Source organism: Falco cherrug, chromosome 9 (genome assembly GCF_023634085.1).
Source record: "Falco cherrug isolate bFalChe1 chromosome 9, bFalChe1.pri, whole genome shotgun sequence".
NCBI classification, from domain to species: Eukaryota; Metazoa; Chordata; class Aves; order Falconiformes; family Falconidae; genus Falco; species Falco cherrug.
The window spans coordinates 7,921,451-7,934,062 of NC_073705.1; the positions used below are offsets into that span (position 1 = coordinate 7,921,451).

The 12,612-nt window shown below is 40.7% G+C and overlaps 1 protein-coding gene across 1 annotated transcript in view; it reads right to left on the reverse strand.

The window, feature by feature from the left end:
- Window positions 1-1,744: 1,744 nt before the first annotated feature.
- The window catches only part of MED27 (mediator complex subunit 27), a 94,091-nt gene continuing 83,223 nt past the window's right edge, over window positions 1,745-12,612 (reverse strand). Inside the window, exons 7-8 of the mRNA XM_055720715.1 lie at window positions 4,838-4,915; window positions 1,745-2,242 (exon numbers count right to left, since the gene is read on the reverse strand). Coding sequence (XP_055576690.1) covers window positions 2,108-2,242; window positions 4,838-4,915 — 213 coding nt within the window. The 3' untranslated portion in view covers window positions 1,745-2,107. The remainder of the gene's footprint in view (window positions 2,243-4,837; window positions 4,916-12,612) is intronic.

A 12,612-nucleotide genomic window follows, 5' to 3' on the forward strand; every position in this document is an offset into this window, starting at 1 on the left:
TTAGCACAGTAACAGGACAGGTAGCAGTGCTGCTTATTTACAAGGCGCTCTCTCATCCAAGATGCACACACTGTTCTGTCTTGGGTGATCTTTGTACTGAGAAGGCTACTTGGGTCAGATAATAGTGCGGAAAGTTTTCAGTAGGTAACTTCACTGCAGCTGGGTGTGAAATGGCCATTATCCCACTGCTACGGCAATGCACCTGTTTGGTGATTAGGAATAACCAAAACAAGTTGGAAAAAAAAAAGGCATCAGATCTCACTTACCAACACCCTCAAAGAAGAATATGCTCATTCTTCATACACAATGTTGCATCTCCAAAGGAAGTCACGAACACGTATTTTCTTTCAAGTTCCTCTTTTATATGAGCCAGTCTTGCACAGATTTCTACAGCCAGAAAGCTGAAATTCCCACATCACACGCTGTCCTCGCAGGAAGAAGCTGCTGCCTTTGGGAGCTCAGTCTTTTACGTTACCAGCAAACACAGTTAACTTAGTATCATGCAAATACAGGGTGATACTCAAGCTTCTTCATTTTTCAGCTTCCACAGCTAAGGAACAGGTTGTTTCATAAATGCTGTAGAGTCAAATTAAATTAAACAAGTGCTTTAAAGTCTCTGAACCCCTTATTTCAATCAGCTGCCAAAAAAAGGGTCCCTCCCCTTCCTGCCCCATTTTTGTGTCCTCCCTATCCCCTTCTCTATACTAAATCTGATTAACTTCACCCAGCGTTCCTTGCTGAAAACCAAACCAAACTTTGCCACTGCCAAAGCCTCCGAGACGAGCATTTTTCCTTTCTGCCACAGAAGCTTTTCACACAGGCAGAAGGAAGCTCAAAAATTAGCCTGCAGCACTGTACCTTAGCGTCGATTTATTTGAAAATTAACTGAGTGACAAAGCTCCTCCAGACCTCCCCTTACCAGCTCCCAAAAGCAACCTTATTACCCAAGCCTTTGTGGCTTGTAAAAGAAACAAGAGTGTGCTAGTGGGAATGACAGCAGAATCAATCAAACTGGCTGTGAGGAGATGACAGATGAAACTCACAGGCCTCAAGAAAATACCAGAGAAGACACTTAACCTGCTCCAGCCCCAGGGCAGCGAGAGTTCAGCTGGGATGGGACTAGGGACCTTCCCGTCTTTAGGCGAAGATAATGATGGCTGAGGCTCGCAGAAGCCGAATACTCCCACCTATCCCAAGTGCAACTGTTCCTGGGAGGGATCTTCCTCTTCGCTGGCATGTTGCATGTACATTTTAAATCATTTAGGAAACATGCTGTACATCTCTGCACTGCAGAAGCTGTGTTTAGGGCTGAATTGTTTTACTACTTTCATTTCTGAACCATGATGAATTATACACACTGTCACTGCTCATCACACATTTTCTAACCACTTAATACACACAGATTTTGCTAGCATTTTTCATTACAATTTTAGTAAAGGGAAACATCTGTTTCCCCCTGCTTTAGAAAGTACACTGCATCTTCCAAGCTGCCACAGGCCTTTGAAATTCCATGTTTAATCAATGCCATAATCTCTTCCAGAAAAAAAACCCAGCAGTCAGATAAGAAGCCTTGCAACAACCACCCCCATCACATCAGCATGCATGTTTAAATGTTTCCAGTATTTCTAAAAAAAAAAAAAAAAAAAAAAAAAGAAAAAAAGAAAAAGAAAAAAGAGCAGCATTGAAAAATCCACAGCAAACCCAAGGATTTTGTTGATCAAATAATGAAATATATAGCACAAACTCTGGAATACAAAATTTATTTTGAGCTTATAAAAGTCTTCCACATTGCAAACTCTGTCACCAAGCGCAAACTGTACACAGATATTTTCATTAAGGTTTACAATAACGATGATCACTGCCAGACCTCCCCAGACACATCACTTCAGCTCGGAAGCATCAAGCAATCATACACAGCTTCTTACCGTGTTCTCCAAAATGCATCAGTCTGACATGTGCCTTGCAGGCTGAAAAGAGTCAAATGTTACCAGCACAACCTCCCTACTTAGCACAGGACGAAAGGTTCAGGAACGGAACCACCCATGAAACCATCAGCTCTACTCCAAGCCCAACTGATTGTTCACTCGTGTTACCAACGGCTGGGCTACTATTGCCTGCAAGTATCATGAAAAGCTTCAAGTGTTCGGAAATCCCTCCACGTGGGTGGCAGGCCATCCTGCAGAAACTTTCCGCAGCGCTGGCATGGAGCCTGGAACAGCTTTATGTAACTTCTTAACCAGGTCTAAAAGGAAAAGGGAGAGAAATTCAGAAAACTGGATACAGACGTTCCCCTTTGTCATCATTCTTGTCAAACAGTGATAGCAAGGACAGAGAATGTACTTTGGTGAGGCCCCAGTGAGGTATACAGTGATTTTATAAACAGAAACACGCTGAAGATTACAAGGTCACTGTATAGCTGAATTCCCACTTTATTAATCATCTTTTGCTTTTCTAGTCACTTAAGCAAATTTGTCAGTAGAAATTCATGTGCTCTGGGCAGGAGGCATTTGCAGCTAGAGAGTCATGACAGAAGGCAAGTATTTTAATGCTCCTCATACTTTTACTGGAATATAATTGTTCTTGATCGGTACCTTCTTCAACCGAATATTGGTTTGTCTCTTCCTATGATCATCTATCACACCCCTGCTGCAATCACACTGCAACAGTCTGAACTCTTCACAGCTGAAGACAGAAGGATCTTCACGGCAAGCTAACTAACTTCCTCTCTAATGCAATTTGAAAATCAATACTCGTTGGTCATAAAAATACTGTACCATTTTAAATCTGATTACACTGATAGATAGATAAAATAAATAAATATTTTTTTTTAAAAAAAAGGCTAGTGCTGAACACCACAGAGTAAGTTCAGGTGTTCCTAGGTAAAGCTCCTGCCTCTGAAGTAGATGGTTCCCATTGTCATACATAGCCATGAGCACTACATAACTCAATTCTCAACTCAAGGAGATACGCAACTAAAAACCACCTAGACCAGCAGATTTATACTGTGAAGGATGCACATGAATCTTGTCATTTAAAGTCCTATTGAATTACATCGATAAGAGAAAATTGTTCTCTGAAGAAGAGGTCAGATGAGTTTATTGAAACAAATCCTTCCATCTTCATCAGAGCCTTCTCTATAGCAACCAAACTTTTGGCTGTCAATAACTCTCCTCCCAAAGAACTAGATCTTCTCTGGGTTTAGCAGTAAATATGGAGACAAGGGCAACAGAACACTACAAGTAAATTGCTGTTATTTACTTCAGTTTGGATGGGCTTTGCTTGCACTACAGAGAAATCGAATTTTCTGAACCATAATACAAAAATAGGTAAATGAAGTTAAATTGTGCACTTGAGACACCTGTTGACAGGGGGAAAAAAAAAAAAACCCAACAAGCCAGATGCGTTCTTTATTCCCATCAGAAAATTAGGGCTTTGCTACACCCTGTCACGTGGATTGAACAACTGACATGTGAAAGGAGCAACATATTGATGCTCCTGGTGTACATCTGGTTTTGCTTTCATAAAAGTTTTAGTAGTGTTTTATCAAATCAATAAGGCAGGTCCAGGGCTTAAACAAATGTGCTACCCATTTTATTAAACATTAATTTTCAGAAACATGTCGAACATGGATTTGACCAGTAGAAGTTGCTTTCACCTTTCAAACCCTATTATTTTAAGATACACTCCAAGAGAAAAGCCCTTTGCAAATCTCTCATCTTAGCGGCCTTTTTACTAAACAAACAAGCCAGCACAGCAAGTAAGGGAGCCTGACTGTTCTGAAATTACACAGTGGGAATTTAAGATGTAAAAAGAACCAGTGCTCCTGTACACACTTAAATACCGTGAATGGCAACATGAGATGTTTGTTTCCACAGGTCTCAATTCTATTGCTCCAGGTGAAGGGCTAACGGAATGGACGTAAATGAAGGGAAAAGTCTGGATTGCAGAGGAAACCTCTCTGGGAGGCCGCAGCAGAGAGAACAGCAAGTCTCCGCTGCCAAAATTCATCCTGGTAGGAGGAATTCCAAATCATAAACCCTTGTTCTCACCCTCTGGTTAACAGGGCTGCTTATACGCAAGTTTATTTCACAAATACAGTTCTAAATACAAACTGAACTAAAGGCAATAAACTTGAATCTGCCTATCAAGGTAGGGTAGTATTTGATTAACTTTATTCGGTAAGAAAACAGCTGAATAGTTCAGGAAGCCTTTCCTCAGTTCTCAAAACCACCTGCTGTTGTCCTGGGTGAGGACCAGCAGTTCCTCAGGAACAACGTTTGGGCTGAGAGCAGACACAGCAAAATGGACTCTCCCCCATTGTGTTGCTGCCTCCCATCCTTCTCCAACTAACGCACCTCACTTCATACTGGGCAAGCTGACAAGCAAGCTGCCTCAGCTGGAACACACTAACAGGGAATTTCTTCTTACCGGGGAGCTTCCAGCGGAGCAGACTGTCTATGTCCACAACTCAACTCCCTGTACAGCACAAACAGTGTGGAAGAGCTGGGCCATAACAAAGAATTTGGCTGAGAGAGTTTTTCCAACTGCCTTTAGAGATGAGCCAGCCCAGCTTTGCAAATTGGAATCATCAAGCTAATAGTGAGACCTGTGACAGAAGAATCGTGTACAGCTCAGTCTTCCAACACCAATTACCCCAGGGTAATCAGAACGAGCTCTTCATCCTTGTCCAGGTATGGGATACAAAGAACTACAGTCAAGCTCTACTGCCAAGCTTGTTTAAACAGGGGAAACTGCAACTGCATCGGAACTGCCTGATGTCAATCACTGCAAGCATGCTGAAGTCTACGTGGAAAAATGTATTTTCCAATACACTTACCATGAACGATCTAACTACCACATCTGGCATCTGAGGCAGCTGGTAGTGCAATAGGGCAGTGGTCGCATGATCTGTCACCTGCATCAGGCAAAAGGAGAACACACCCTTATTCATTCTGTATTTCGGACAAAGCAGTGTTTATCTGCAGGAAAACACTATATTCCACAGGGATGTCCAAACCAAGGATTACATGACTGTGAAGACATTCTCAAAGTAATTTTGGGTAGCTTTTGCCAGCTAGTTTCCATTCCCTCTGCCAATGTCACACAAGAATCAGCTGAAGCAATCGTGATAAATAACTGTATGCACACAGTAAAATCAAACACACCTTTGGAAGTTCATAAACATAATAAAACCTAATAGCGTGGTAGAAGAATCTAAACCAGTGGCTAATGTGAGCCAAGTGATGAGGAAGGCATCCAGCTCTATGCCACATGGAACAACACTGAACTAAAATGCTTCTCTTCCCACTTTGGACTACCAACCCAGCCATAAAAAGGAAAAAAATAATCTCCTGTACCACATAAAATAGAAGCATCCATAACAAATAATTTGCCTAACTTTCACATACCTACAGCGTAAGAGCAGAATCTATGCTTCTGTGATTAAAATCCCATGTATTCTGTGAAATCACAAAGAAGCAAAGTCACTAAGCAAACCATGTCAGAGGAAAGCACTTCGGTCCTCTCTTCTTACGTTCTCATTATTTGCTTTGGGCATTTCTATAGACAATATATTCTCTCAACCTATGCAGATTTGCTCAACAAAAGAAAAATCATTGTCAATAATGTAGCTAAATTAAATACTTCTGGAAAACTAACATATCAGCATAAGGGTTATGACTTCCAAAAAACTCAATGCTTTGATTTTGGTCTGTTTTATTTAAAAAAAATAATTCCAAACCACCACAATAAAATACCTCAATTTGAAAATGCATTTTAACAGAAAAATATTAGTATGCTCCTCTCCATTTTTTGGGAGATTTGGGAGATAAATGGGAAACCTTAAAATATTTAACTCTTATAGTCCTACTTCAGTTTGCTTACATTGAACAAACAGGCTTCGAGCTCTGTTTCATTTCCTCTGAAACCAGGAATCGATTAACATGATTATGCTTGATAAATACTTGCACTACTGAAAGATTTCTGATAGAAAGCTTTTTAATTTCCAAGATGGGGCCTTAACAAGATCTTACATCTGGGAATTACTGCTAGACACGATACATATAAAATATCGATTTATAATAACAAGAATAGTCAAAGAAAAATTGGGAGAACTAATGCTTCGGTAGAGTTTTGGGTAGGTGTGTGTTTGTTTGTTTGTTGCTTTTTTTTTTTTTAATTATTACTATTTTTCAATTATTCTGGAAGGGGACAGTTTCTGACAGCCGTGATACAATTCACTAATAGTACTGAGCCTGTCAGGCTTCCCAAGTTACTAGCCCAGTCAACAACTCGTTGCCCAGAACTCAGAAGTTCTAGGCTCAATGTAGAAATTATTGGCAAAATTCTTTGAGCTGGACTACTAAAGAACTCGAAACAACACAACCCCAAGAGCTCTTTCACATCTTGTAAATCCATTAATGGTCCTCATTGGTAATATCAAAGCTTCCAACAAACAACGTCCTTGTCTAGTTAGTGATTAAATTGTATTTTCTAGTTTTAACGTGGAGAAGTAGTGCTCTTCTCAGGGTTTGTCCATATACTACAGGACATTTTGACTAAGACGAAGTGTGAACGGAAATTACAATTGCTATTCCCAGCTAACTCCACTTGTTCCCGATTTGTAGTCAGTCTAATTCAGCAATGTGAATTGTGCTGAAGCACTCAAACTTTCACTGGAGAAAGAGGCTCATGCTTGAAGCTATTCAGGGAGGTGAAGCTGTAAAAGATATATTCCTGAATAAATCCATGTACAGACAGGCTCTAATTCACACCATACAAACTTCCTCCGCACAACACTACATCAAATCAGTCTGGCCTACACTGAATCCAGTTTAAGTTGTACTACAATTTTAGAAACAAATTCTGTTCCCCATCATTCGTACACAACTAACTCCAAAAGCAGCCCCATTCAGTGTGAATAAGGACATGTGATTCTGACATTTGGCAGGGAAAACTTTTGGGACCATGCACATTCTGGTGAGTTTGCAAAAATATTCACAAAATGGACCTCAGCGTGCTTAAGCCACTTACATGTTACCATAGGAAAAAAAAAAATCAGAAACAACATGATTAACTGTGCATTATTAGCACAGCATAAGTCAAATCAGTAATTTCTTTTAAACACATCTCATGTAGTGTTCAGAAATGACTATAATCCAAGCCCTACTACGTGATTTTTTTTTTCTTTTAAGATGGTGCTTTTATAGGATAGTACCAGACATGTCAAAGAATAGAAAGTTCTGAAGATATTTATGAGCAGCCGCTCTCCTTCTGCTATATTTCTACTTCTAACAAACTGTAATATTTTTTTTCCTGAAAAACAAAGTTGCTTTCTGTTGGCACTGAAGAAAGTTGCTTAAAAAAAAATTCTGCTATTAACAAATTTAAATTGACTGGCCACTTTGGCAAAGTTGCACATATGCTGTTCCTATTGTAATGTAAAGCTAATGAGATTCCACAGGGAGATAAAAGCCATCCCAGCATTGCTAGAACACTAATAATGTTTTCTGAACAAAAAGGAGGCGATTTCTACCATAAGCAAGTGCTAATAAAGTGCTTCCAAAAAAGATCAAAGTAGGTGTCAAATCTGAGGAAGAGGATTAGGGGAATGACACCCCCCCCCCCCTCAGCCCAGCAGAGAACATGATGTCAAACAGAAAAGAGCTGGACAAATGATAAACTGGCCAGTGCACGGGAGTGAAGGAAGAATTAACCCCCCCAAGATAACAGAGATGATGAAAGAGGGCACAAACTGGCCAAGATTAAAAAAGAGAGGGGCGGGGGGGAAGAAAAGAGGAGGGGGAAAAAAGATAAAAAAAATAATAATAAAAAAAAAAATCAATACTCAGCTTTACTAATGGCGATACAATTCCACACCAAAGCAAAGCAAAACAAACTGCATATGCGCCAGCTCGCTTAAGGGACACGCTCTTTCTTCCAGCCAAGCTGGAATCACAAACTAATTTATTCTGGATGGAGGATGACATCTTGTACATTTTGGAGTTTTATTTTATTAACTTCACTTTTATTGCTCTATTTTACCTACTGCTATCTAAGTTATCAGTCACTTTCTAATTTCCCTGCCTCTTTTTAGATGGGAACATATTCAGGAGAGCACACACTGATTGGGATAGCTGTTGCTCTGGACCCTGAAATAGATTTTCAAGAGACTTTGCAGAAAAGCTCAGTATTTCACAATTCATATACTGAAAAGAGTTTTTGTCCCCAAAAAAGGCAAGACAAGGCAATCTCCTGACACATAATTTTGCTAAATAAAATAGCTATTGTTTAACTAAGCACTTTGACACGGAGCAAAAGAGACTTCAGTTACATGGGAGGCGGGTGGGAATCTGGCAAAGAGACTCAATTTGAACAAGAAAACTTCCCTTCTTGTTAACAGCTAATTATATTGCCTGAGATTTTTTTTTCCTCTTCCTTTTTGCTTCCAAATTCAAGTTGACTACAACCATGGACTTCTTACATGCACCTCTGTTCCCCCATCCGGGGCACCGTACACATCAGGAATACAAACCAGACTGATACGGATCGAACCTAATCTTTGTTGCGACGTTGTGCAAATTAAATCCTATGTACTTGTCACTCTTGGCGAACAAGCAGGCGAGCGGGGCTGCCTGGTCACCGGCCGTGGCAAGAAGCCACCTGCTGCACCCACGCTGCTGCTCTGCGGCACCGGAGGGCTGGGGGCTCCCGACTCCCCTCTCGCAGCTGCCTGCTCCGTCAAGTTATAAATAGCTCATGAGACCAGCACCCAGGGGCAAGCTGAAAACAAAGCTGCTGTTATCTGTCTCAACCGAGCCAGCAGCACTCATTTCTAGAGAATGCCTTTACCCACTTGATGGTACTGCTCTGCTGAAAAGTGCTTTCCAAAGGTGACACATCCAAAAAAAATGGCATTATTGGGCCCTGATGATACTTGTTAGTCACATAGCATTCCCCAAACTGAAAATTCATTTAAAAGAAACCCAAACAACCAGCATTCTACAATTCACAGGCTAAGGAAGCTGAACAAGTGCTTCCTCTAACTGGAATAAGGGGCACGAAAGCAAACACCTATGGCAGTTTTTCCCCACCATAGACTACGTATGGTCCATAAACATATGAAGCTACAGGGCATAAAAACTAAACCATAAAAATACAAACATCACACGACTACATTATAGAAGATGTCTCTCCTACCTTATCTTGCTGCCAGTAAATATGCTTTGCAAAAATAGGTGCAAAACTTCCTTTAAGAGTCATAACTTTCCTTGCCACTTACTTATTAGTTTATTCCCTCAAGTATGGCACTGACAACTCCATCTAATATAAAGGGATTCTCTAAATCCCCTGGAAGTTTTCTGGGTTTTGTTTGGGTTTTTTTGTTTTTTGTTTTTTGTTTTTTTTTAAAACCCTGCTAAGTTCATGGCCTTAACAGTAGCCTGTAGCAATGAGTTCTCGAGGATGATCACAGCACTAAAAGAAAAAAAAGTGTGGGAACAGGGCTGTTATTTTATTAGTGTTTAGACCTTTTATTGTGTGGAAATGAGTGCCTTTGTTCGTTTCCAAAGATTGCCATTACTCAATCTTCTCTCCAGGAACACATCTGAATCTCTCTGGAGGGAATCTGGTGCACAGAACCTGGTGCCCAAGAGGCACTTGGAAGGATGACAGATGGTGCCTCTATGAACAGGCACTGATGAACTCCACACAAATCCTTTACAAACCCTTCCTCACTCCCAATTCACTAGTCTGAGGCATAAAATTTATCACTTGTTTTCAGAGCTCACAGAGGGTTTTTTTCACTTGTTCTGCTTATTTGGACTGGATCATAAAAATTCTGTTTTGCCTAAGGAGTCTTTGAACTGGGCCAAGTACCGATCCCGCACAGCAGCAACCATGCAGGTGACCCTGGAACAGTCCATCTCCTCTCCTTGAACAGACATCATCAATAGCCCAATATCTGTCTCATGCATGCATTCATCCTGCACGTGATTTTATTCTCAGATTATTGACAAGAATACATCTTCATACATTACAATACTTATGTGCCCTTGTAGTGGTGAAAATTGTGCTCCCGAGTTCCGTCGCTTTGGGATCACACAGCTCACAAACAGCTGGATAGGCACAAACAGCTTCTCAAGTTGAGGTCAAAACGTGCCTTGGGAAGAAGCATATCAAGCCAAAACAAAGCAGTCTGCAGCATGCTAAAATTGATAGACTGTTTAGGTGAAAATAAGAATGGGATCCTCAGGTCAGAATGAAAAATATGGGTTTAAAGCCTACACAGATGGCTTAAACAGCCAAACTGATTATTACACAACAAACCCTGCCATGTTGCTCTTAACTGAGCAGCTTGAGAAATGAAACAATGTTTAGCACCATCTCCCATTTTGATCCACTTGCAGCAGTTCCACTACTCTGCATTTTTGCCTCTTTTTTGAATGCAAAGTTATGAATACTGCACCATTCTCTATAATATGTATTTTTTTTAATCCTCTGCACCGCGACCTGGAACAATGCAGCCCTCACATACGCTCTTCTTCTCAGCAAGATTTAAGCCCCCAAATATTCTATTATCTCCTGTTTTGTTCCTCCTCTTGCACCGGTGGATCAAGAGCAGCAAGGTGTTAAAATAAGGAGGTTTAAGATCAAAACAGTTGCCGCTCCTGTGGAGTTTAAATGTCAGACCAACGTGGAAGTCTGAAAAACCTTTTCTTTGCTCCTTGTGCTTTTGCCCTTTCAGTCTTTCCCTCTCTCATTTCCCTGCTCCATTCTCTGAATCTAACCCTGCTGGTGGACTCAATGCCTATAAAGCTTATTCACCCCAGGACCAGATTCAAGGAGTCTCCAGGGAACCTAGAAAATGACTGTACACTTTACCAGTAATGGGCCCTTCGGGAGCCATCCCCCAGCAAATTATACACACTCGGGTATCCTGCCTAACAAGGAGGAGAGAGAAAAGGCTTGCTGACACAGCCAACGTTTGCAAACAAAAAGTCAGGACAAATTTAGCTTTGTTTGACAGGGTTGGATTGAAGATCAGAGGTCTCTGGTCCTTAACCTAGAAAGTCACGCTGCAACCCTGTGAGAATTTGACAGCCCTGCAGCTACCACAGGCAGGTATCTTATGAGCTCCAGATGTTGTTATATTATCATTGAAGACAGAGTTTGAGAACTTGGACCAGCTTTTAAAGCGAAGTGGCCCTGCCCTTCAGAGGGATGACTGATTTTACAGTTAAAGGCAGCAGAGCTGAAAGGGCTACCCAGCCTCCTCAGTGGGAGCAGTTACTCATCTGTGTTTTTCCTTCTCAGTGCAGCACTTCTGTATCGCGTTACTGGTGACTGCCACGAGAAACACATTTCAAGAACGTTCAGATGTGCTCCGACACATTTACTGATGATTTTTTAATGGCATGAAAACATTTGTTCTGAAGATCCTGCAGTACAGATCCTACACTGGTAACAGAGCATAATAGTTTCTCTAACACTACTTTATTTCCTTCATTTTACTACTGCTAAATCACTAGTCCCGGGTATTACACATGGATACAAGTGCAGCTTCAGAGAATAAAGAGAAAACCAAACGAAAGACAGCACCGCAGAGAAAACTTACTATGCTGAACCACAGCATTTTCTACCATCTGTTTGAAAACTTGACTTAGGTCCTAGCCTTAACTTCTTTAACCATCAGCTCAATAGTACAGCATGTATTGATCAGAAAGTACCATCACCTTGCATTTCTATCACATTTTTCATGCAAGAATCTGAGAGCACTATGCAACCAAGTCAGTAAGAGCTCCTGTGAAGTCAGCAAGTATTACCCCGGCCTATGGGGAGCAGAAAACCGATCCCCAGAGAGGTTAAGTGGCCCACGGTAACAGTGACAAAGCTGGCAACAAATTGTATAACAGTATAAAAAAAATAAAATGCAGACAGCTGTTCAACCCATTACAGGTAACCCTTTCCCCTGCAGTCTTTTCTTTCTGGCTTTTTTTAGTAAATATTAATACATTTGGTAGTATTTACCAAGACAGAACTGGAGAACAGGATCTTAACATTCAGGTTGTACCACTTTATTTTAGAGAATTAGGAACAGAATAAAGATGCAAATGTATCTGTAATGCAGCCACGCCGGCAGCAGTAAGAGGGGCATTTCATATTTTCTCACTGACTTCTTCCCCTTCTGGTCTGAAGGTCATCTCCTGGACCTGAAGAGAAACTTACTCTACGTATTTGTGCTCCCCGAGTCCTCAACTGTGAACTGTACATTTACTCTACTCTGTTATCTTGCATATTGACAATTAGATAACAAAACCCTCATGATTTCTTACCATTTAGCACAAATTACGGCAATAGGGCTTAACCCTTCCGAGGTATTCTAAGCCAAAACAGCCAGGAAGACAATCTTATGCCCAAACGAGCTTACAACCAAACACACACATGGGAAAATTGAGATGATGCACTTAATTACAGAACCTTAAATTTATTTCATTGCAAAAACTACTTTAAAGCATACTGTTAAGTTACTAAGATATATGCTGTTTTACTTCCAGCTGTATTACTCTGCCTGACACTAAATATTTTTGAGGAGCAAGAAAAAAAAGAAAGCAT